Here is a 25,341-nt window from a genome sequence, read left to right on the forward strand (position 1 = left end):
TTGAATGGTCATTTTACTTCATCGTGGTGAAAACTGCACAGTGTTCAAATGTACCATGCAGTACAGCAGTAGACAGACATTTACCATTGGTATGATTGGATTGGAGGATATGGATTAACATCACTACACTTCTAAATGACTCTATTAGCCCCCATTGCCTTGTGCAACAGCAAGTCGGCTTTTTCAACTCAATTTAGAGAAATAAATCTCAACAAAACTGTCTCGTTTAGTCCTCCCACTGTTCCGACATTGACCAACTCTTGCTTGATTAAAATAAACCCCTAATTCACTGAGTTTGATGTGAAAATATGCCGACTCTACACACTCCCCCCCTGTTGTCTTTTTCTATTGAGTGAGTGGCATGTCTCACTCAATCTATGGAGGCAGACAGTTAAATTAACTAAACAAAATGACAAAAATCGCCTCCGAGAATCGTGAATATATTTTCTTTTAATTGATCTTCTGTTAGATGTATAACTATGCAAATGTTTGCGAATAACTTAACCCTATGTGAGTGTTCTGTTAACACTGTCTATGCTGCCCCACATTAAGTTGGCCATAAAAGTTGTCTTGAAAATAATACATCTTTGCAAAGGGACTCAAAATCACCTCAGAACAAGCCTGCTGGGAAATGAGTGCTAGGCTCAACGAGGTTGTTACACATTATATCCATTATATCGACGGAACATTATAAAGAGGGAAACACAAAGGAACAGAACAGTATGTGATTCCTGGAAGAACAGGCCATTAAGCCCCTGTCACACTGTCCCGAAATTGACACCCGATGGACACACGAATATGGAATTGTGAATTTCGCACGAAGATGGCCCCGAACCACACACAAAGGCAACATTTACATTACATTTAAGACATACAACTGCAATGAAAGTACCAAAAACAATTATGTTACAGTACTATGATACTGTACTGATATCTTCAGACTTTGTTCTTTACTTTATCCGTCGTTATATGTAGAAAATATTACGTTTTCTCCGTAATGTTGTTTCCATAACAACAACAACTTCCTGTCAACTGTCCTTCAAAATAATATATTATATCCTTTTTAGTTTCACAGAACACAAATTGGGTTATTTACATAATATATTTACATGATTTTGTTGTGCAATAAAACAACCCGATGGACACACGATAAAGGAAATGTTCAAATTCGGCTGTGATCGTAGCAACATCGGGCCATTCGTGAGGGCATCTTAAGCCATCGTATGATCGCTGGTGTAGTTTCTCAGGCTCCGGCAGCAACTTCGTGAGCGGTGGCAAAATCTTTGGCATGCTAAAAAATTGCCGAAGGACCTTGCGAAGGTTCATTTTCGTGTTGAATTTGTGTGTAAATGTTGCCCTTCGTAAGGCCATCGTGAGGGCATCTTGTTATCATCGGTGCCATCGGGCATTCGCCACGATCAGAGTGAGGGTGAATGCACCGATGATAACACGAAGATGACACGATTTGATAAGATGCCCTCACGAGTACCTTACGAAGTTGCCGCTCACGAAGTTGCTGCCGGAGCCTGAGAAACTCCACCGGCGGTCATACGATGGCTTAAGATGCCCTCACGAATGGCCCGATGTTGCTACGATCACAGCCGAATTTGAACATTTCCTTTATCGTGTGTCCATCGGGTGTCAATTTCGGGACAGTGTGACAGGGCCTTTAGCGGTTTCCCTGAAGTGACCGAAAAATGTTACATGTTGTACGCTGGCTAAGAGAAGGGCATCAGATGTTCATAATATGTCTGACCTGTTATTGAATAGACAAAGAAAATCAGCCCAGTCTGCTCTGATTGGTTAGCTGGCCGGCTCTGTTGTGATTGGTCTACCGATTAGAGATTTTATACTTTCCGAAATATATTTCAATATTCCTCAAATGTATTGTAGATGTTTACCTTTCAACATTGTTACCCTCATGTCACAATGTTGCAGATCTCTGAGTCATCTCTCATGTTACTGAATCAATTACTCAATTCGCCTGGAAGTCAGTGAGTCACTACCTGGAGATCTGATTGAACCGTATCTTCTGTCTCAGGTCAGTCACAGTTCAATCCTCTCTTGGGTTTGGTCTCTCATGTTTTATTCTCCTTCAGGGTGCGCGAGGTGGCCGAGGGGCGAAGGGGCCAACAGGGAAATCAGGAGAAAAGGTCAGCTGACTCTCCTCTCAGCCAATTATAACACCCTGTCTGTTATCACACTCTCAGCTGTGCTTCACCACTTTTTATCCGTCACATTTTTATAGGGCATCTCCGGAAATGATGGACCCCCAGGATCTGGTGGAGAAAGGGTAAGAGAAACGCTGTTAATATATGTGATTCATTGAGTGATCAGTTGATTGATTGCCTGTTGTAATGCCTGGTTATGTTTTATAGGGACCTCAAGGGCCGCAAGGAAGGAATGGAGAGACAGGACCGAAAGGCACAAGCGTGAGTGGTGACAGAACAAAAATCATTTGAAATGTGGTCATTGATCAGAATCTTTATTGCATTTCTTCAAATGTGTGTGTGTCCTCTCAACCCAATATTTTGTTTTTAGGGCACTTAGTAAATATACACTTGGCATACTGGCAAATGAACTGACATGTTGTACAGTTACAGTAAGGATAGTAAATACAGTAGGTGGTTTCTTTATAAATCATTTCATTTAGTTTTTAGTTAAAGGGACCGTATATGCCAAGATCAAAAAACAAATGTTCGTCCTATTTATCAATCTAGATTGTTTTAGTTTCAGCTGCAACTATTGGCCGAAGAGATGCTTGCCTTTTTCCAAATATACTACTGCTTTAAGCCAAAAACAATTATTCATTTAAGCAAGATTTCTTATAACACTAAAGATAAAAGGAACTGTCCCTTTAAGATAGGGCTCAAACTAAAAACTAAAGCCAGTACATTCTGTCATTTTAATGTTAGACACAGAAAGAAAAACAAGAACAAGAACAATTCACCTACAAGCCTTGACAGAGCAAACACAATCTTCCAACAGGTCTCAAACCTTGGCAAACAGTGAGTGACCTCTAAGCTAGAATCAGATTTTTATGAGTTTCTTTTTTTACATCATGGCAGCTGGTATTTTGTTGAGGTGCATGCTGCATGCAGCCAGTTTTTTTTCATACAGCTTCAGGGGGTGTACTTTGTCATTTTCTGACAAAAGAGTTCTGTCTGAGAAGCCGCTGAGTGTGCTGCCATGAATCAACTACAGTGGCCTACAGGGACATTTTCAGCAGTCAGATTTTAATATTTGGCAGCTCAATGAAGAAAATGCAAGCAGGGTGGAAGCCCGCTTTTATCCTGAGCTCCAAATAATTTATCACTTGTTCTTGTCGTGTGTGTGTTTTGTCTCTGTTTCAAATCAAGTTCTATTTATATAGCACATTTATAAACGAGTTTTGGTCGAGCCAAAGTGCTGTACATATAATAAAAATGGCCTACAGTAGAGACACTTTACAGCAAATACATTGTGTGTGTGTGTGTGTGTGGTGTGTGGTGTGTGTGTGTGTGTGTGTGTGTGTGTGTGTGTGGTGTGTGTGTGTGTGTGTGTGTGTGTGTGTGTGTGGTGTGTGTGTGTGTGTGTGTGTGGTGTGTGTGTGTGTGTGTGTTGTGTGTGTGTGTGTGTGTGTGTGTGTGTGTGTGTGTGTGTTGTGTGTGTGTGTGTGTGTGTGTGTGTGTGTGTGTTGTGTGTGTGTGTGTGTGTGTGTGTGTGTAGGGTCCTTCAGGGAAAGACGGACTTCCAGGTCATCCAGGTCAAAGAGGAGAGCCGGTGAGTGATGTCAATATTTCACTGAGTTTAAAAAGTTTAACGGTTGATACACTTTATCTTGGAGGAATAGTTTTCACCACACAAACACACACCAATGTATGTTTTCTTTTTAGGTGTTTTCCTTTCCTAGGGGTTCACAGAGTAAACTTTATTTGGATATACATAACACATAACAGAACAGTTTATCAGCTCAGATTTTTTAAATGAAACTATGACAAGAAAATACATTTGCGATACTAGTAAAAGAAATACAATCAATTAAATTGTTTCACATAAATATGTTTTCCACCTCTCCTAAATGTCCTTAAATATAGTTGCTGAAGTCACATGAAGAAGGTGATTCTTTTTAATAAATTATATCATTTGATTTCTCTGTAGTTGAGTTTTCTGAGCAATAATCGTTTTACTTTTCTAGCAGCTATACTCAGATAACAGGTTATTTGTTTTATCTTTGTGGTTGTGAATGTAGAAGCCCAAAGTTTGTCCAAATTCAAAGTATTTTTTGTCCTATTCTCTATACTGTTACAGAATGTTACTGTTGCAAGAAATTATAAAGTCAGAATATAATTTCTTCCCATCTTTTTTCTGTGACTGCAGGGTTTCCATGGGAAGACGGGGCCTCCGGGACCCTCGGGTGTAGTGGGGCCACAGGTGAGATCAACACTGTGACTCAGTTGTGTTATTAATGTTCCTCCTGCCTTGTGTTGGTGTTACGAACCCAATCACGTGTTTCTGTTTCAGGGCAAATCAGGTGAAACTGGTCTAATCGGGGACCGAGGTCACCCGGGGGCGCCAGGTGTTCCCGGAGAGCACGGTCTACCTGGGGCTGCTGGGAAGGAAGGTGGAAAGGTGGGTCTACACACACACACACACACACACACACACACACACACACACACACACACACACACACACACACACACACACACACACACACACACACACACACAAATGTGCATTATTAACTTAGCCCTAGTTACATATGTCACATGTAACATATTGTATATATTTGTTTAAAATATAAAGATTTTCCATGTCATTTTGTTCTTTTCTCCACATGCTAACAGCGAAAATGGTTAAAGAAAACTGAGCTTTTGTAAAACTCTTTCGAGGGTGATGATTTTCAGTAAATATGTTTTTACAGTGTTGATATTTAGACAGGTATAACACACGTGTGCTCACGTGTATCTCCTTTGTGAGGCGTCCCAAAATGGGCCTGTTTTTTCATGCAGACTATGCATTTTCCCACAGCAGTGCAGCGCTGGTGGTGGCCTTTCTAACAGGACTTTTCACATGTACAGTTATTCTTTCACTATATTGCAGTAGAGGTGTCAGAAACTACTCTTCTTCTTATCGTGTCTACAAGGCAGTCAGTTACAGGGCTTGGTTAGATGTAGTTCAGCCACAGCTGAACACATTGCTGTCCCTTCTCATTAAACTCTGCCAAGTCCAATGTTGTGCAGGGTTGCTCCAGCAGGGGGCATATCAGGAGATGTTGCATGGTTTGTGGTTCAATGCCGCAGTCACACACAACGTCCCCGTCATTTAGGTATCCCCATTTGGCGAGAGTGGCTTTTGCACGTCCAACACCAGATCTTATTCTGTTTAGGCATTTCCACACTGCGTAGTTGGTGTCTGCTCCAGGGGGCAGTGCCTCGCTCGCCTTTAGCTCCATTGTTGTTGCTGATGGGAGGTTGTCAAGTCTTTCTTCCCACCGAGTGACTCTTTCACTGCTTATGCTCGGTGTTCCGAGGGGTGGGACGCTCTTCAGGAAACTTTTCCTGGATTTAAGGCGGCTTTTGGCTGGCACATGGCCAAAGAGAGGATGTCTTTGGTCAGTAGACTGTTGTTGGCGCTCTTTCTTGCTTGCTGCATTTCGTCGTATCTCTGGTGGGGCTATGCCTGCCAGGATGTACAGACGGTCTGTAGGTGTTGATTTCAGGCAGCCTGTGATAATGCGGCAGCTAGCATTGAGGGCGGGATCCAGCTTCTTGGCATGGGCAGCTCGTTCCCATACTGGGCAGGCATACTCGGCAGCTGAGTAGCAGAGGGCTAGTGCGGTTGACTTCAGAGTCTGTGGGTTTGCACCCCAGGTCGTGCCGGTGAGCTTGCGGATGATGTTATTCCTCGCACTCACTTTGCACTTAGTCTTCTCAGTGTGGGTCTTAAAAGAGAGGCATCTGTCCAGGGTTACCCCTAGGTAGACTGGGTGCTCACAGTGTTCAAGGGAGGTTCCTGACCAGCTGACCTAGAAAGAAACTACTAAAGAAGTCACTGCCTCAATACTTCAACACCACCAGTTTTCAAGTAGGCCTCATAGAGTCATTGTTTTTGTTTACGATTGTTTTTTTGTGTGTCAGGGCGATCCGGGTTTGCTTGGGACTTCTGGGAAGAACGGTCCTGCTGGAATGAAAGGGTTCAGGGGGAGCAGAGGACCCACCGGACTCATAGTAAGCCACACAGAAACAAATACACCATACAAATCACTTTATGTTTTATATTTTATATGATACAATGATGTGTGATCCTTCCAGGGACCTCCTGGTCTGAAAGGAGGGTCCGGACCTACTGGATTATCAGGAGGAATAGTGAGTAACAGTACTTTTATTTTTGTTGATTCAGTTTAAGAGGCCTTCAGACAAAAATCAGCTTTTTGTGTGTAAAAAAATATGCATATTTCTTCAGTGTTTTCCACTAAATAAATTCCTGTAAGTAATCAACATGTTGTTTTATAATTGAAAACAGTGTCTAACACAATAATGACTCCAGCTGTTTTTATTCATCCATCATTATAAACCTTTAATGACTGTAGAAATAGCCTTAACTAAAGCTAAAACTACTTTTCTTTCCTGTTATGTGTAATAGAAAGATATCTTATTCAATTAACTTTCATCTCTGTATTACATAACTGAATGGGGCTATCTTTAAATCCAAAAATGGTTGAGAAAATAGCCCAGTAACGGACATCTGAGCATAAATATTCATGATAGGGTTAGGGGTACTATGACTATGCTTGCACGTCATGGTACCATAGCACCTCCAAGGCGCTACAAATAAAACTTCAAACATCGCAAAATAAACTGGTCAGACTACTGCTTGACCTTTCATCTAGAACCCACCTCACCTCTGCCCACTTTGACAACCTAGGATGGCTTAGAGTAGACGACAGAGTACAGCTACTTGCAATGGGCCTGGTCTACAAGATCCACTACACCTCTATGGTACCCATGTACATGTCAAAATGCTTCCCAAAGGTCAAGGAATACCATGATCATAACACCAGAGGGAGCTCCACAGATCATGTGAAACCCAGATTTGGCACAAAAAAGGGGGAATACACATTTCGCAATTATGCCACATCAAGGTGGAACGCTCTTCCCACAACTGTAAAGGAAAGTAAAACTATACTTACCTTCAAAACCTCTCTTAAAGAGCTCCTTCGGGGGAAAGCATTGCAAAACTGGCCCCGGTAATGGTACAAATCTCAACCTGTCGTTCAATGGACAGCTTCCCCCCCCCCATCTATGTATATACTCGCATTTTAGACTCTGTTACTAACTGTATATCTGTAGACTTGTATTAAATGTCCGGTTAGGATGTATTAGAACAAAATCTAAAATGAAAATTGTAAATAAGCAATCTGTATGTAAAAAAACCACCTGTATGTAAATTGTAAATAAGCCATCTGTATGTCAAATATGTCTTATATGTCTTAAATGACATGATGAATTGGAAATGGGGGACCCTGATGTAAACAAGACGAAAGTCTTTCTCTGGTCTGCATCCCCTTAACAATTGTATGTTTTGAGCTGTACTGTACTGTACCCAATATACAAGCTGTTAATACACTTTTCAATCAATCAATCAATCAATCAATAGTGGAAGGACCTTTGGACTCTATGTTCCTCTTGGATTTCATGAATATTATCCAAGGGCCAAGTGCCATATCTTCTGTAGATATAACGTAGGCTGCAGGGCAATGTTTCATTATATTTGAACTAATAATAAGCCTAAAAAGACACAAAATAAAGCCATTACAACATGTTCTGTCTGCAGGGGGCCTCAGGTGAGCGGGGCCCTTCAGGTGCCGCCGGGGCCATCGGACAGCCAGGCCGGGGCGGAGCCATCGGAGGACCTGGACCGATGGGAGAGAAGGGCGAGCCTGTAAATACAGCTAAAACATTATTTTTATGTCACTGTATTTAGTAGCTCTTTTACTATGTGTTGCCTTTAGACTTCATCATTTTTCAGTGACGATGTGACTGATTGATGTCCTTTTATAAATGACTGCTGACATTTTTCTTTTATATAGTTATTACAACGTTGGACTTTTACAGAATTTTGTTTTGGTTGAAAGAGAAAAAACTAATGTTTAATTCAATCTAGCAAATGTGTGGTTTTTATTCACTCAAAGAAGCCAAACTAGATAAAATGTAATAATTGTTTATTTAGTGGAAGTTATATTGTTGTACTGTGACTCAAAAACAATATAGCATATTATTGTCTTCATGCTGCCTAAGGTTTTTTATTTAAGCACATGAAGTTAAATCCATAATCAATACTGGTGAAAAAAACAAACGGAAATTCTATTTGATAAGTAGATCTTAAAGGTCACCTTTTATGCAAAATCCACTTGTTCATGTCTCTTCTACATCAACATGTGTCCCCTCTTCTTCATGTCTCTTCTACATCAACATGTGTCCCCTCTTCTTCATGTCTCTTCTACATCAACATGTGTCCCCTCTTCTTCATGTCTCTTCTACATCAACATGTGTCCCCTCTTCTTCATGTCTCTTCTACATCAACATGTGTCCCCTCTTCTTCATGTCTCTTCTACATCAACATGTGTCCCCTCTTCTTCATGTCTCTTCTACATCAACATGTGTCCCCTCTTCTTCATGTCTCTTCTACATCAACATGTGTCCCCTCTTCTTCATGTCTCTTCTACATCAACATGTGTCCCCTCTTCTTCATGTCTCTTCTACTTCAACATGTGTCCCCTCTGTGGAAAGAGACTCTGAAAGTTTCAGGAAAAAAGATTCTCTCACTTTTTGTCCCGATCCATTTCTATAAAAACCTGTCTGAAAATGAGCTGATCAGATTGTGGCCACTTTATGATGTCATAACGATGTTTTGTCTTGTGTAACCATTAGCCAATCACCAACCAAGGTAACCCCCCACCCCACACCTTATCACCTGAATCTCCTCCTAGAGCACCATTGTGTTCTTTGTAACCAAATATCTCTCAGAGGGGCGTGGGGAGGGGCTCCTTATTTTCATCTAAAGTAACAGACAGAGAATCAGCACTTTGGAAACAGGGCTGAAACAGAGGGAATTATGGGATGCTGCAATGATCTGTTTGTCAGAGACATGTTTTATATATATATCTGAGAACTGTAATATATTGATGAAAAACTGTATAATAGGGGACCTTTAATGTCTGTGTGTTTTTTCTGCTTGTATGAAGAATAACACTTGTTGTTGTGTCTGTATTTCAGGGAGAGAAGGGTCCGGTAGGTCCTGCCGGTCACGATGGAGAGCAGGGGCCTATGGGGATGATGGGAGCTGTGGGCCCCGCGGGACCTCCAGGAGACGACGGGGATAAGGTGAGATGTGTGTGTCTGGGAGTCAAAGAGGCAAACGGATAGTGTGTGTTCATACTGTGGTGATAACCTGTGTGTTTGTGTCTTCAGGGAGAGCTGGGAGAGTCCGGGCAGAAAGGGGGCAAAGGCGACAAAGGAGAATCTGTGAGTCTGGAGCGAGAGAAGAATATCAACATGGACTGAACTCAATAAGTAGAACAGATCTGATCATCTTAATGTCTCTCTCTCTCTCTCTCTCTCTCTCCTCTCTCTCTCTCTCTCTCTCTCTCTCTCTCTCTCTCTCTCTCTCTCTCCTCTCTCTCTCTCTCTCTCTCTCTCTCTCTCTCTCTCCATCCATCCACAGGGCCCTTCAGGTCCAATCGGCATTCAAGGTGTAGTTGGTCAGTCAGGACTTCCGGTGAGTAAATATCCCTCTTTGTTTTCTGATTATCTTCTTTTGATGTCTTGAAAATTAAAATATTGTTTATTATTCAAAAAGTTAATCTCTTATGTAGAAAATTCATAGTTACAAGTTATTCTCCACACCCAAGTTCTGTAAAATCTTATCTCATAATGCATTAATTATAAAATGAGTAATTACATTTTTCAGTACCTATTGGCTTTGAGAAGATCGATATCTCTCGCGTCGTCTTTTAAACATGAAGCAGATATAGATGTAAAAAAGTCTGATTTCTCCTCCAAGTTTTGTTCTCACTGCCTGCAAGTAAATGTGTACCTGTTAAACAACATTTCGAGAGTTACACCTCTGGTAATGGGACCGTGAATAATTGAGTCGCTCACTCCTTGCTCTGCTTTGTTTCTCAGGGTATAGACGGACTGCTGGGCCCCCGGGGTCAGCAGGGCATGTACGGCCCAAAAGGAGACGAGGGGCTCCGCGGCTTTAAGGGCTCCAGAGGACCATTAGGATTACAGGTGAGATTTGTCCATCAGTGAGGCTGCAGATCAATTAAGTGATATCTTCTGAGTAGACAAAGTGAGCTTTTTCCTTAATCCTCCAACCTGTGTGTTTTCTCAGGGAATGCCCGGCCTGCCAGGAGAGAAGGGTGAGAGCGGACATGGGGGATTAATGGTGAGCTGATATCCCCTTTTTAATATCCGTCCCAGATTTATATCACATTTCTCCTTGCAAGTTAATAATCTGTTATGTCTCCCTCCTGGTTTCAGGGTCCACCTGGTCAACAAGGCCCCTCTGGTCCCCAAGGACCTGTTGGAGGACAGGTACGTCACACAATAATGTTCATGCATCCTCGTTTAGTCGTAAACTTGTTTTTAATTCTGGCGAAACACTGTGATTTCTTCTGTCTTGTTCAGGGTCCGGCTGGTAGGCTGGGGATGATAGGAACGCCGGGTGTTGTTGGTGAGAAGGTAATGAAATTGTATGATGAATTGATGATCCTTCAAAAATTCATAATCTCTTCCATGATTTCTCACACATAATTTCCTCCTCTCTCAGGGGGAGGACGGAGAGGCGGGTGACCCCGGAGCCACAGGTCTTCCAGGAAGCATGGTGAGTTGGTTTGATTAATTTTTTCAGACTTGCCCCTATAATCTTTTCCTTTAAAGCTTCTCTTGCTCTTGTCTTCTGCTCCAGCTCTCTTATCGATGGCTCTGCTTCTTTGTTTCTTTAGGGAGGAAAAGGAGACCAGGGGGAGAAGGGAGACACTGGTCTTTCAGGAGCAGCGGGTCCTCCAGGAGCCAGGGGCCCAACAGGGGAGGATGGAGCCAAGGGCAACTCTGTGAGAAACAATCTTACTTAAAACCCTCCTCCATGACTGCACTGTTATGTACTGTAGATTATAATGCAACACAAAGCTCTGTGATGAACCTATATTATAATGCACACGTTAAAAGAGTTGTTCCATAATATACTTTACTGTTCATTGCCCTAGAAAGGCTAAACAAAGTTACATATTTGGTTAAATTGGAGGTAAAACCTTAAAGGTGGGGTAGGTAAGTTTGAGAAACCGGCTCGAGATACACTTTTTGTTATATTCCATGGAATGCTCTTAACATCCCGATAGCAATGAATATATTAAATTCTTTGACAAAAAATCCATACAAAATGTCATCTGTGGAAGCCGTGGCGCTGTAAAAAGCACGACCAATCATCTGAGCCGGCCCGGCTAAAATAACTGGATGGCCTACCTGCCTGTCAGCCTTCCATCTCTGCACAAACTTATCTCGTGCCTTCATTGGTCATGTGCGCGTTCGTGTGTGTTGGAGGAGGGGCTCTGTAAGGAAGTCTGAAGGAAGGGGCAGATTTTTTCTGGTTGTGTATTTTCAAATTCTAGCGCACTCGAGCTGGATCTCCAAAATTACCTACCTCACCTTTAATCTGGACATCAGATTTTGTGTGTATCGGTTTTAAAAACACAAAACAGAGCCGAACCAAGGCAAACTGCAGTTTCTAAACTCTGACTCTTAAAGCTTTACTCTCATACAGAGAAACATTCTGTATAAAGCTAAAGAAAGTGAGCTAGGGGTGAAAGCTAGCTGTAGAAATAGCCTTAACTAAAGCTAAAACGTGTGTAATAGAAAGATATCTTATTCAATGAACTTTCATCTCTGTATTACAGAACTGAATGGGGCTATGGCTGATTGAGAAAATAGCCCAGTAACGGACATCTGAGCATAAATATTCATGATAGTGGAAGGACCTATGGACTCTATGTTCCTCTTGGATTTCATGAATATTATCCAGTGCCATATCTTCTGTAGATATTACGTAAGCTCCAGGGCAATGTTTCATTATATTTTAACTCATAATAAGCCTAAAAAGACACAAAATAAAGCCATTACAACATGTTCTGCCAGGTTTAACTCAACGTTGCTGCTTCTGTAGTGACTGTTCTCTATCGTTGTAGGCACTAGATGATTCAAAGCAAATGAAAGCATTAAAATAGGATGTTATATTGGCTCTTTCTGTCCTCAGGGTCCTCCAGGTCTCACCGGGGACCTCGGACAGCAGGGAGAGGCTGGACCCAATGTGAGTGCTGGACTTTCTATCCCTCTTTCTCTTTTCCCTCTTTTTCATCTTCAATTTAAATTGTTTTGATTTTGTTTATGGAAATCTTGTCGATATTTAAATGCAGTTTTAAAAAAAAGGGATTACAACTTTTTTTGAAACAATGATTTAAGTGTTACGTATGGAATTAGATCAAAATTACATTGAAATCAAGGATTGATAATGAACAATTATATAATATACAATATTTTTCTGAATCCTGAATTGTTTTTCTTGTCTAAAGATAATGTGTAGAGTTTTTAAGAAGATATTTTTATTTCGGCAAATTTAAAGACTGAGTTCCCTCATGACAGGATGTTTAAACAACCAATCAACCACTTCTGCTTTAGTATTCTTCTTTAATATCTCTCCTGATAATATCAACCTTAGCATGTCCCTTTAAATTAAGGTTTTCTACATTTAAGGCTTTGATGTTGCATAACTTCAATGTTACTTTCTGATGCAATAGAAATGTAACGCTTTTTCAATGTTTGTCCTCATCAGGGAGTGGATGGTGTGGCGGGGACCAAAGGAGACATAGGAGACACCGGGAAATCTGTGAGCTCCTCCCTTTCTCATCATACACCATATCATCCATGGCGTTCTTTATTTGATAAACCTGAAAGATGATGTTATCATCCAACTGGCCATATAAATAGTTTCTTATATCCATCAGGGACCACCAGGAGCGGCAGGAGAACAAGGACCGTCTGGATCTCCTGGGCGAAGGGTTTGTGTTCTTATGTTCACTTAAATAAAAGGCCTTAAAGAATTAGACCTATGCTATATTTGTTTTTGAGTAATGTACTTACATTATCCCAAATGTTTTCAACAATTTAAAACCTAGAGAAAACTCTCATTTGTATTGTTAAGGAATGTTTTTTGTTGTTGCCAGAAATAGGATTGTATCCCCATTTATGATACACTTTTTAGATCTTGGACTTTTTAAACTGTATATTATAACCCGCGGAAACATTAGCAACTGCTTTATTCATGGTGTGAAGAAAACAACTTAACCCAGAGTGATTTCACAATGTCACCAAACTCACTTTTATTACTGTTTTGACCGAGAGACCAATAGTGGCAGAAAATTATCTTATGTCTGTTTAAGTTAAAGATTAAACTCAAGTCCTTTGTGAGAATAGTAAGGAGGTTCATGGTACTTTCTACATCTCACCGTTTGTGTGTGTGTGTGTGTGTGTGTGTGTGTGTGTGTGTGTGTGTGTGTGTGTGTGTGTGTGTGTGTGTGTGTGTGTGCAGGGGCGGACCTAGCACATTTGGTGCTCTAGGCGAGCTTCACCACTGCGCCCCCCCCCCCCCAAAAAAAATATCAAAACATCTTAACAGTTATACAGTAAAGTACTGCACCTTTATTTCTTACAATCAAGAACAAGAGCTAAGAATAAATGTAAAGTGCACACTAAGTAATTAAAACAAACAACTTAGCTAACAAACAATAATAATAATAATAATAATAACAATAACAAACAATAAAAGAATGTGCACATTTGCTTTCAAAGAAAATTAAGAAGAAATGTAAAATATGTTACACATGTCAAATAATCAATATATAATATGCTAAATAAACAAACAAATAAATAAAAATTAAGAACTATTTACATTCCACTCACTATCATCACACAAGGTTAGCCTACATATTAGCTCCTACTGGTTTCCATTTACAGTGCAATCCTTCTGGCCTTCCTCGCTGCAAAGTCATCAATCACATCATCATGTGAAATCTGACCACCAACCTCATGGTTAATACTGATTACAGCCAGACCACTGAGGCGTTCTTGAGCCATGGTTGACCTCAGGTATGTTTTCAAGAGTTTTCATTTGGAAAAACTCCTCTCGGCTGAAGCTACTGTTACTGGTAGCGTTGCACTGATCCGCAGAGCAATACACAAGTTGGGATATATTTCGGTGAGCTGCTTTGTGTGTATGAATTTCAACAACTCAAGAGTTGTCATGCTCTTTGATGGCAAGTCAGGTACAACTCCTGAGCCAGCTCCTTCCCATACAAATCCGATTTCCCTCCATGGTTTAAGGTGTGTGCAACTGCCTCTGCTTGCTTCATCAGCTCTTGGTGTGGCAGGTCTGGGAGGTACAGAATGCCAAACTTGTCTTGCACATGTTTAAGAGTGGTAAACCTCTCCTTTTGTGCTGACACTGCAGCATCCACCACCACGTTAAGGAAGGTTACCTCCAGATTTTGCCAGGCATCCCTCAATGGCTCATCAGGAGACTCATATGAGAAGTGCCTCTTTGTTGACTTCAGCCGCTTTTGTTCCTTGTGAACTGATGCAGCAGGTGGTCCCAGATATTTTAAAAGTGAATCTAAAATGATATAACAAAATGTGTATTATCAACATTGAATAATTTCCATTGTTAAATGTAGCTATTATTTAGTTAGTAAGCATTTGGACAGCCTGACAGGTCTGATTGAACTAATCAAGAGCTATGCCTATGTTATTAGAACAGTTGAACCAGGTGTGTTAGTTCTGGGTTGGAACTAAAACATTCAACAGGACTGGAGTTGAGAACCACTGAGCTAGTTAGCTAACGTTAGCGCACATTATGACAGGGTTGAATTTGGCAAATGTTTGACTCGGATAGTCAATGTGCTTTCTGAGGTAAACTTACCGTTAGCTAACGTTACCAACTAACTAACATTCCACCACACTGGCTAGCTCGCTACACCAAAACTAACATTGTTATTATTACTAATATTTCTATTTCATGACACAACGAAAATAGCCTTATGACAGTTTCGACTGAATGGCAATAACAAACGCTGGCTAGCTAACGTTGGCTTGGCTAACTAGCAAGATTACAGGGGCCTATACTACGAATCTAGTTCAACCTAACCTGGATATGTTTGAGTTAGCCGGTTGGCCTAATCCAAAACATACGCGCTCTCGCTAAACTGTACTACGACGCGGGTTATCAAGTGGATCGCTCAAGCCAGCCGTTTCCTATCTAGTTAGGTGCGCGTTCACATGAAAGGGGTGGTATTTGGAGCATTCGACCAATCACAAACATGGAGAAGCGTACTGACAGCGCAGCGTCATACTTCCTGAATGAAAAGTGAACTTTAATACTAGTCAAAAATGAAGAAGTTAAACTTTAAACATCCATGACTTAAACACTTTATCCAGGATAAAAGCCACATAGCTGCACCTGCAAGGTTAATACAGCTGGCAAAAGAAAAAGTGTTTGAATGCGTACATTAACAGGTTTATGATATCACTGCCCCGTCTAAAACACCATCTGACTTTAATTACATTTGTCTCGAGTGTTTCGTCAACTTAATGTGTTGCTTAAAATAATACTTCTGCATACAGTAGGCCTATGTGACACTGTGAGTGTTGCACGGCCAGATAGGGCTCAGCTGACTCAGATAAGAAAATATATGATACATTATGAAGTGATATGCCGCGGACTGTACTTAATGTTACTCTGATCCGGTTACTTAGGCCTATGTTGTGGCAGATATTTAAGTAAGCTTTCTTAACGCTAATGTTATAATAGTCAGATTGCTCTGAAGATGGAGGTGATATTCTATTAATGTTCACGTTCACACAGTCGGTGATTTTTGCCAGCCGTCTTTCCTGCGACGGCAGTTTTTCTGTATTTCCTTTCTCCTGTAATATGACTTGATCGCTTTAAACTCCGCACACTGAGCTCTGATTGGTCAGCAGGCAGTGCTTTCACTGAGTTGAGCTCTTAGCCTGCAACCTAACCTGGTCCCGACCAGGTTAGCCGCTTAGCATAAGTTACCATGGAGATCTAGCCTGCTAAAAAGAGAACCAGCTTCGTAGGACCGGAAAGCCGGAGTTTTCCCTGAATTTAGCCGGCTAAGCGAAAATCCTGCTTCGTAGTATACCCCCCAGGATCCATTCGCTAATGTTGACAATACAATCAAAATTGCATACCTTTCACCTTGGCACGTTTCTCTTCTTCTTCTTTTCTTCTGTTTTTATACTGGGCCCCGGATGGCTTTTGCCTCTTCATAGTTCTCTAACGTTAGTCTTTCTTTCCTCAACGCTCAATTGTATAAACACTTGACCGATACCCATCAATGCACAGCGCTCTAGCATGTTCTGACTGTGAACACCTAAAGCAGAGGCTCTTAGACCGACCGACCGTTTTAGATTTTTGGCTTATTTCCCCTTATGTTAGAATTTTTTTTTATGTAAGAATAATGGTTGCAGATATAGAGGGGGGCGCCAAAACTACGCCAAGCAACAACAACAACAAAAATAATTTTTTTCTTTTTTTTTATTTGTGCAATTTTTGGCGCCCCCCTCTAGGCAACCGCCTGTATCGCCTGTAGGAAGCTCCACCCCTGTGTGTGTGTGTGTGTGTGTGTGTGTGTGTGTGTGTGTGTGTGTGTGTGTGTGTGTGTGTGTGTGTGTGTGTGTGTGTGTGTGTGGTGTGTGTGTGTGTGTGTGTGTGTGTGTGTGTGTGTTGTGTGTGTGTGTGTGTGTGTGTGTGTGTGTGTGGTGTGTGTGTGTGTGTGTGTGTGTGTGTGTGTGTGTGTGTGTGTGTGGCCTAGCATTACTATACTTGTGGGGACCTAAATCTGTTTACACAGTCATGTGTGGGGACTCGCCTCCCTTATGGGGACAAATTGGAGGTCCCCATGAGGGGAATCATTAATTTTAGGGTGAAGATTTGGTTAGGTTTAGGATTAGGGTTAGGCATGTGTTGGTTATGGTTGAGATTAGGATAAGTCTCCAGGAAATGCATGTAAGTCAATGTAATGTCCCCTGAAGTTATGTATACATGGTGTGTGTGTGTGTGTGTGTGTGTGTGTGTGTGTGTGTGTGTGTGTGTGTGTGTGTGTGTGTGTGTGTGTGTGTGTGGTGTGGGTGTGTGTGTGTGTGTGTGTGTGTGTGTGTGTGTGTGTGTGTGTGTGTGTGTGTGTGTGTGTGTGTGTGTGTGTGTGTGTTGTGTGTGTGTTGTGTGTGTGTGTGTGTGTGTGTGTGTGTGTGTGTGTGTGTGTGTGTGTGTGTGTGTGTGTGTGTGTGTGTGTGTGTGTGTGTGTGTGTGTGTGTGTGTGCATCGAAGCGTCTGACAGATTCAGGTTGACATGTTTTTTAAATTGTTCTCCTTCAGGGCCACTTGGGAAAATCAGGAAAGGGAGGAAAGGCCGGCCTGAAAGGAACAAAGGTGAGAGTTTGAAACATCTCTCTGAATATTAACAGCTGAATGCTCGCAGCTCCTGAAAGTCACCTTGCTGCCCATCTGTTTCAGGGGGAAGCTGGTTTCGAAGGCCCCGTAGGAAAGACAGGGCCCGTAGGTGCTCAGGGATACGCCGGAAAGACCGGCCCTCAGGGTTTGAGAGGGATCCACGGCCCTGGAGTGAGTCAGACAGTGAAGAATGGAGTCGTTTAAGTGGAGCATGGAAAAGATGGATGCTCAATGACTTCTGTTCTTGTGTTTTTCTCTCAGGGTGAACAGGGTTTAAACGGAGCACCTGGCCAAACAGGACCCCCAGGCCCCATGGTGAGATGAATCATCAAATCTAAAATAAAGTGCAGAAAAAATAAACTATTTCATAATAAAAATAAGAGAAAATAAAGCAATCTATTGACAGTATATGACAGTGTGATAACAACACTAATATCACATCTATTCTGCTAAACTAGAAGAGGTATAAGTAAGTAAGTAAAAAAGTAACATTTATTTATAAAGCGCTTTTCCCAGACATAGTCACAAAGTGCTTGACAAAGCATTAAAACATCATACGAGTCATAAAAGATTAAATGACCACACAAGCCACGTGTTAAGAAGTGCTAAAAACACAATACATTGTGAAAAACACAATACACGATAGAAACACAATAAAAACATAGAGTCAAATAGAATAAAAGCACACAAGTTACCCAAACGCCTGCACAAACAGGAATGTCTTTAAATGACATTAATATATATGTAAAACCCTTTACCAAAGCAATTTGTTTTGTTAAGAGTGATACATTAATGACTTTTTATATGCGCTTTCTACCATCAAGTGAATACTATCACATGACCTGTGAATGAGAGCATGATGAGATAATCAAATCAAGTAAAGTATAAGATTTTAACATTTTGTTTGCATTTGGAGCCCAGGAAATAAAAAAGTTATTTAAGTCAAATGTTATTAATGATGTGAATGTAATGATTTCCAAGTGTGATTATGCGTTTCCTGCGTCTTGAAATGAATAATACGGAGCGTTACATCATGCGTTTGACCTCATGATCATTTTCTCTGCTCAGGGTCCAACAGGATTACCAGGATTTAAGGGAGACCACGGCAAGAAGGGAGACAAGGTGCCATGATTAACCCTAACACACACAATTATTCACTTTGAACTTAACCTGATTTTGACTTTGAGCTCATTTGTGATGTCTGTTCAGGGTCACGGGGGTTTTAATAGGTCTGATAGGTCCGCCAGGAGACATCGGAGAGAAGGGGGACCGAGGACTGCCAGGAAACCAGGGACAGACGGGGCCCAAAGGAGATGAGGTGCTGAAAATATACACAAACAAACACACAGATACACACAGGACCATCCAGGAAAAGGAGGCAACTTGTGTGCAGGATTTTGGGCCACGCCACTATATTAGTGTTACTGAAGGCAAAATTCAGTTTGATTCCTACTATGGTTTTATACTTGTGTTTCTTGTCAACAAAGAAACTCATAAAGTCAATTTTTAGTTACATTAAATGTACAGAATCACTTTAAAACAAAACTGATATTTGGACCATGATACTTTCTGTAAAAATCAAGGCATTCAAACACTAAATGTGTTCATGGACTTAATGAAATATGAAGGCAATCGATCTGGTTTGCTTGTATTTATTTAAAGCTTATAGTTAGCATATCAGTAGATGTTGCTAGACATAGTGTTGTCTTCTGTTGGTTAGACAATATCCATGCATAGTTTCTGTTGTATATCTGACTATAGTATATATAATCGGCTAGCCTGACTAGCGTAATGTAGCTAACATAAAAAGAGTTGAGACAATGTCAAAGCTGAGGTCGAAACTTTTTTAATGTACTTTTTTAGGAAACTGGTACATGTATTTTTTTTTGGTTAGCTTAATAACATTTATTTGTTTGTATTAAGCAACCATTTATTTTTATTTGTAATGATCCTGCTATAGTCATATCCCATTAAAGGCTTCAGATTGACTTTTTCCATTACTGGAAGTTCACTTTGATACAGGCACATGCAGGACTAGTAGAATTGTTTCATTGGGACCCCAGCATTTTAATCCATTTTAAAAGGATATCAATTATAATTGTTATCACAAAAAACTAGGGAGGCTGTGGTGCAGTGGGTTGTGCGTTGGTGTTCGGATCAGGGGGGCACAGGTTCAAACCCCACTGCAGTCAGCATGTCGTTGTGTCCCTGAGACACTTCACCCCAAATTGTTCCTGTGGGGATTGCCCACAGTATTGAGTATGTAAGTCGCTTTGGATAAAAGCGTCTAACATGTAATGTAATGTAAAAAAACCTGAACGTTGTAGTATTTCCTCCTGCACACCTTGCTGACTTTTTCTCACATTTTCTTTTCTCTCGTGTGTGTGATATCAGGGTGGAGTTGGTACATCAGGTCCCATCGGCCCCCCCGGCACCTCGGGTCTGTCCGTGAGTAAACCCTAAACTCTTCTTCCTCCACATCAGGATAACCGGTGCGTGATTCATCTTACCTCTTTGTGATTTTAACGTTAACTCTTTTCCTCTGACAGGGTGCTATTGGTACAAAGGGCTCTAAAGGAAACCAGGTAACTGTGACGCGTATTCTTTAATTGAATTGATGTCAGTATTATCACTTTGGAGCTTCATATCCACCCTGAAATGATCCCTTTGCTCTGTGTTTAGGGTCCGATTGGTCCCAGAGGAGACCTCGGGCCAGCCGGACTTCCAGGACTACCAGTGAGTTCTGCTTAAAGACATGTTCACAAACATGAACAGTACAACTCATTTAACATCAATCAAATGATCTCCACCTGATCTAAACCTGTTTCTTTCCCTCCACATTCTTTCCTTGCAACTCCCACTTTAATATTCTCTCCTACCTACTCCTTTCTTCTATTCTTCTCTCCTCTTCCCCTTTTGATCTCTCTCTGTTCTCTCCTATCTTCTTTCCTCCTTCCTTTCTCTTTTCTACTCCTTTCATCTCCTCTTGTCCCCCTTTCTCTCCTCTCCTATCCCCTTTCCTCTCTTCTCTCCTTTTTTCATCTCCTATTTATTCCTTCCCTCTCCTATCTTCTCTTTTCCCCTTTCTTTCCCCTCTTTCTTTCCTTTCTTCTCTCCCATATCTATTCCTCTCCTCAGGGAAAGCCAGCAGTCAGCATCTCCCCTCTGCCAGAGCGAGGACGCAGGAGGAGAACCAACTCCTTGGTGGACGGTGCTGCACTTGAAGAGGAGGAGGAGCAAACAAGGGATGGAGGAGAGGATGAATGGATGCAGGCGGACCAGGCAGAGCCGGACGCCTGGATGAAGGAGACGGAAGGCAAAGGCATGGAGGAGGTGTTTGCGTCTCTGTCCTCGATGAAGGTGGAGGTGGATGGTTTGAGAAACCCCCATGGGACGTACCTCAGCCCGGCCCGAACCTGCAAGGAGCTCTGGCTCCTCCACCCGGATCTCCCCAACGGTACCTCATGTCAAAAGTCAATCTTTCAGTTTGTGTGTACAGACAGAGAGATCGAAATACTGTTTCCCACAATCCCGAATACAAAAACAAATATATATAAAAATATGTATACAAATATGTAAATATCACTCGTCACCGGCTTGAGCTTCAATATCAGGATCCATGTATTTATTATCCTTGCAAGAATGGAAGTAGTCATCACATACAGACCTGCGTGGGACAAATAGCTCCTGAACAGTGTCCTTCACATGCTGATATACAGAGAGAGTCACAGTCACAAGGTGGAGGAATTACGGTTCAAAGCAGTATTCAATGTTTAGTTCAGATTAGCTAAGGCCTGCGTAAGCAATAAACATGACAGTCATATGTCTATCTCCATAGAGGCTGGATCATCATGTTAATAACATAGCTATCATATGCCTAAAACAGTCCTGATGCTCTTCTAGGTAATCATACATCCTGTCACGTACACAGCTACGTTGGGCCTTTGATATCATGTGCTGCTCTGATATTAGAAGAGTACATTCAGTATTTTCCCAACAATACCTATATATACTCAAACAACAGACACATTTATGCACACATTAAGACATGAATAAAAGCACAACAATCAATATATACAAATTAACAGTCACTTCAATATCTTTGAGAAATGTACATTAGTGCAAGACTGTGTTATTATAGCTGCCTGCATGTCTCAATGCATTGTATCTGGATTTCCGACCGACTAGCAAACATGGTGTGTAGAAAAACACAACTTTAAGATCAAGAAGAAGCTGGAAAGGTGGATTCAGGTGCAGCCGAACAGGATTTATTCAATACTTATACTCAGTACAGGACAACACTACAATCCTGTTCTCTGGTCTTCTTTCATAACGTTATATAAGCTTCTATTCCTATCATATTTCTTCATACGGTATCTTTTGCAATCAGGGTCACATGCTCCTAATATCCTCTTTCAGTTTATTTAGATTCAACAGTTGCAGTTGTTTGGCAGTGTGTAACATTGCCCTTTGACATCTGATACTAATACACTCAATCAATCTATCTATCTATACCAGGGGTGTCAAACTCAATTTCATCGTGGGCCACATTAGCATTAAGGTTTCACTCAAAGGGCCGGTTGTAACTATATAAATATACATATATAAATATATAATATATATATATATAAAATAATGTATTATATTACATTATTGCCTCTGAATTGGATTATTATCCGATAGGATAATAACTTAGTAATTAACTACGTCTGAAAGCAGAAGTCCAGGGCAAATAATTGCAAGTCTCTTCAGTGGCATGTCACACAACGAGATGCATTGTGGGACATGTAGTTTATGGGCAACCTGCTTCTGTAAAGCGGCATGTAACCGTATAACCGTATTTGCAAGCTCTTGCGGGGCCACGTAAAATGAAGTCGCGGGCCGTATTTGGCCCCCCTGATCTATATTATATTATTAAAACTGACCTTTGTTATTCTTCTACACTATGTGTGTTGTGCTTCTCCAACTAATACCATCTGTTTGATTTCTCTCTGTTAGGTGTTTTTGTTGTTGACAGTAGTATAAGCCTTGAGTGTTTCTGACCTGTCTGCCCTACTGTCGATTTTTCTCCGTCGTTCCAGGTGACTACTGGATAGATCCAAACCAGGGTTGCCATAGAGACTCATTCAAGGTGTTTTGTAACTTCACCGCAGAGGGAGATACGTGTCTTTACCCTACCAAGAAGTTCCAGTCGGTGAGTTTACACACACACACATACACACACACACACACACACACACACACACACACACACACACACACACACACACACACACACACACACACACACACACACACACACACACACACACACACATTCTCCTGTTCTTGGCATCTGTGTATCTTTTGGTTCGGTGTAGTTGAAGCTGAGTGTTGTTATTGTTTTGTTTGTCATCAGGTAAAACTAGCAGCTTGGAAAGGGGAAAAGTCTAACACCTGGTACAGTAAATTCAGGAAAGGAAAGCAGGTAAGGTGTTATGATTTTGCACGCTATCATTGTATGTCAGTGTGTTTCTGTACATGACTTCAAGGAAAAATGACTTCAAATAGGAAACAGTTTAATCCATGCTGCAAATGTGGGACATATTTGGTAAAATCCTGTTTAGTAGCTGATAAAGCGGCAGTAGAATGCACTCAAATTATAATAAGTGGGTATTTGAAGGAGCATTCACAACATTTGGCAGATGTTATTTATATTGTCAAAATTGCCTCTCAGTATCTATTATTGTCAAAAACATTACATGCATTGAAGTAAGATATTTTGGCAGCAATCACTCATCAGTAACGAGTCAACCAGAAAAGGCTCTCCATCAATCTAAAGCAGAATTGAAAAGTCTAAAATAAAATGTAAATAAGTACAAATCAGTGCTGTTATAACCTAGGTGTGATTCTCAAAGTCAAAGTCAACTTTATTGTCAATCCTTTAGTTTGTGTGTACAGACAGAGAGATCGAAATACCGTTTCCCACAATCCCGAATACAATAACAAGGATATATAAAAATCCTATATATGCACAGACACATTTATACATATGCATTAAGACGTAAATTAAAGCACAACGATCAATATACACATTCTGGTGTTCTCCGTGCAGATTTCCTACTCGGGAGCGGACGAGGTCCCGGTCCACGTGGTCCAGCTGACCTTCCTGCAGCTGCTGAGCGCGACGGCCAAGCAGACGTTCACCTACCACTGCCTGAACTCGGCCGCCTGGCTGCACGCCGCCTCCTTCAGCCACCAACACGCACTGCGCTTCAGAGGCGCCGACGGGGAGGAGCTGACACACGAGAACACACATTACATCAGTGCGCTGTACGACGGGTGTCAGGTGAGTTACACAGAAATACATAATAGTGTTGTTATAGTCATCAAGAACAAAAATAAGTCATTGAAGATATTGTTACTAAAATGAAAGTCAATAAAGTATATCCTATGAACTGTGAATGAATTTTCTTCAACTTTTGTGCCATTTAACAAATTCACATTATGTAATGGACATTAAACATTAGGCATTATGGCCCTTTCATTCCAAGTTCTCAAATCATATATTTTGTATGTAGCTCTATATTTATGAGACCTTAAAACTCAAATGAAATGTATACAAACTAAAACTCCTGAATAACTGAAACTAAAATAAAACTAGCGAACACATTCTAAAAATTAATGAAAACAGAAATATTATAGCCTTCTTAAGTCAAGGTAAGTTTATTCATATAGCACAATTCAAATACTAAGGCAAATCAAAGTGCAAGAATAAATTAAAATAAACATTGAACATTCAGTCGACGTAAAGGAATCAAGAGCTGAAGAACTTTCAGAATAAAACAAACCTCTGAATGACCTCGGGAGAAGCAGTGGGAACAGAAACGTTATTGAGCTTTTTGAGTTTCCCCTTCCCTGTAGTGTATTATATAGGTTTGTGCATGTAATGGTCTGCAACGGCTAACATCACAAAGTTCCTGTAACACTAGTGCTTCTATTGGCTAAGTGCTCAAACCATGGCTCAAACACATTGTACGTGATAGGCTAAGGGACGGGACATCTCTAAGCGGTTGACCAATCACAACAGAGCCGGCCAGCTAACCAATCAGAGCAGACTGGGCTCTAGTTTCAGATAGAGGGGGAAAAGAGGTGCTGCAGCACAGGCAGTATGAGAGCAATAAAGAGCGTTTTGAACATTAAAGCATGGAGAGTAGAGCCACTAAATACAAATATGAACCTGAAAATAAACAGAATACGGCCCCTTTGAGCCTTGATGTATTGATTGAACACATCAACTGATTTTTTATTTAAATGTGTTTTTCTGCCCACATGTTGGACTTGCCCCACCCTATCTCAGTTTTGGAAGTCTGTCTTTGACTCACTCTCAGCTATCACGTCTGTTACCATCCATCCCTCACCCTTAATTGGCCTGTTTGGTGTTTTACCCGTTGACCATTTACTGCCATCCTATTTCGCTGAACTTGTAGCTTTCCTCACATTGCTGGCTAGTCGCGTTATTTGATGCATTGGAAGGGTCCTCGTCCCTCCACTCATACACATTGAGGATGCCCTATACTTTGTGAAATTGGAAAAAAAGAAACACTGTATTAGGGGCTCAGACTTCAAGTTCACAAAAATATGGCTACCCTTCTTAAAACATGTTAAGTCCCTCCAGTTGGAGTCTGTCCCCATTGGCTGAGTCGCCCCCCTGTACCGCAAAAGCTCACAGGAATGCTCACAAAATGTCTCGCAGGTTTTTATTTATTTATTTTTATTTATATATATATATAG

General features: G+C 41.1%; 1 protein-coding gene across 1 annotated transcript in view; it reads left to right on the forward strand.

Annotated features, from left to right (window-relative positions):
• The window catches only part of LOC117555331 (collagen alpha-1(V) chain-like), a 64,546-nt gene that overhangs the window by 37,856 nt on the left and 1,349 nt on the right, over positions 1-25,341 (forward strand). Inside the window, 34 exon segments of the mRNA XM_034230193.1 lie at positions 2,100-2,153; positions 2,249-2,293; positions 2,379-2,432; positions 3,709-3,762; positions 4,360-4,413; positions 4,504-4,611; positions 6,123-6,212; positions 6,297-6,350; positions 7,819-7,926; positions 9,261-9,368; positions 9,456-9,509; positions 9,709-9,762; positions 10,170-10,277; positions 10,381-10,434; positions 10,530-10,583; positions 10,677-10,730; positions 10,819-10,872; positions 10,994-11,101; positions 12,298-12,351; positions 12,874-12,927; positions 13,046-13,099; positions 17,494-17,547; positions 17,632-17,739; positions 17,830-17,883; positions 18,637-18,690; positions 18,778-18,789; positions 18,791-18,886; positions 19,963-20,016; positions 20,118-20,153; positions 20,251-20,304; positions 20,707-21,025; positions 22,650-22,762; positions 22,967-23,035; positions 23,663-23,896. Of these exon segments, the coding sequence (XP_034086084.1) occupies positions 2,100-2,153; positions 2,249-2,293; positions 2,379-2,432; positions 3,709-3,762; positions 4,360-4,413; positions 4,504-4,611; positions 6,123-6,212; positions 6,297-6,350; positions 7,819-7,926; positions 9,261-9,368; positions 9,456-9,509; positions 9,709-9,762; positions 10,170-10,277; positions 10,381-10,434; positions 10,530-10,583; positions 10,677-10,730; positions 10,819-10,872; positions 10,994-11,101; positions 12,298-12,351; positions 12,874-12,927; positions 13,046-13,099; positions 17,494-17,547; positions 17,632-17,739; positions 17,830-17,883; positions 18,637-18,690; positions 18,778-18,789; positions 18,791-18,886; positions 19,963-20,016; positions 20,118-20,153; positions 20,251-20,304; positions 20,707-21,025; positions 22,650-22,762; positions 22,967-23,035; positions 23,663-23,896 (2,688 nt within the window).

This window comes from Gymnodraco acuticeps, unplaced genomic scaffold (assembly GCF_902827175.1).
Source record: "Gymnodraco acuticeps unplaced genomic scaffold, fGymAcu1.1, whole genome shotgun sequence".
NCBI classification, from domain to species: Eukaryota; Metazoa; Chordata; class Actinopteri; order Perciformes; family Bathydraconidae; genus Gymnodraco; species Gymnodraco acuticeps.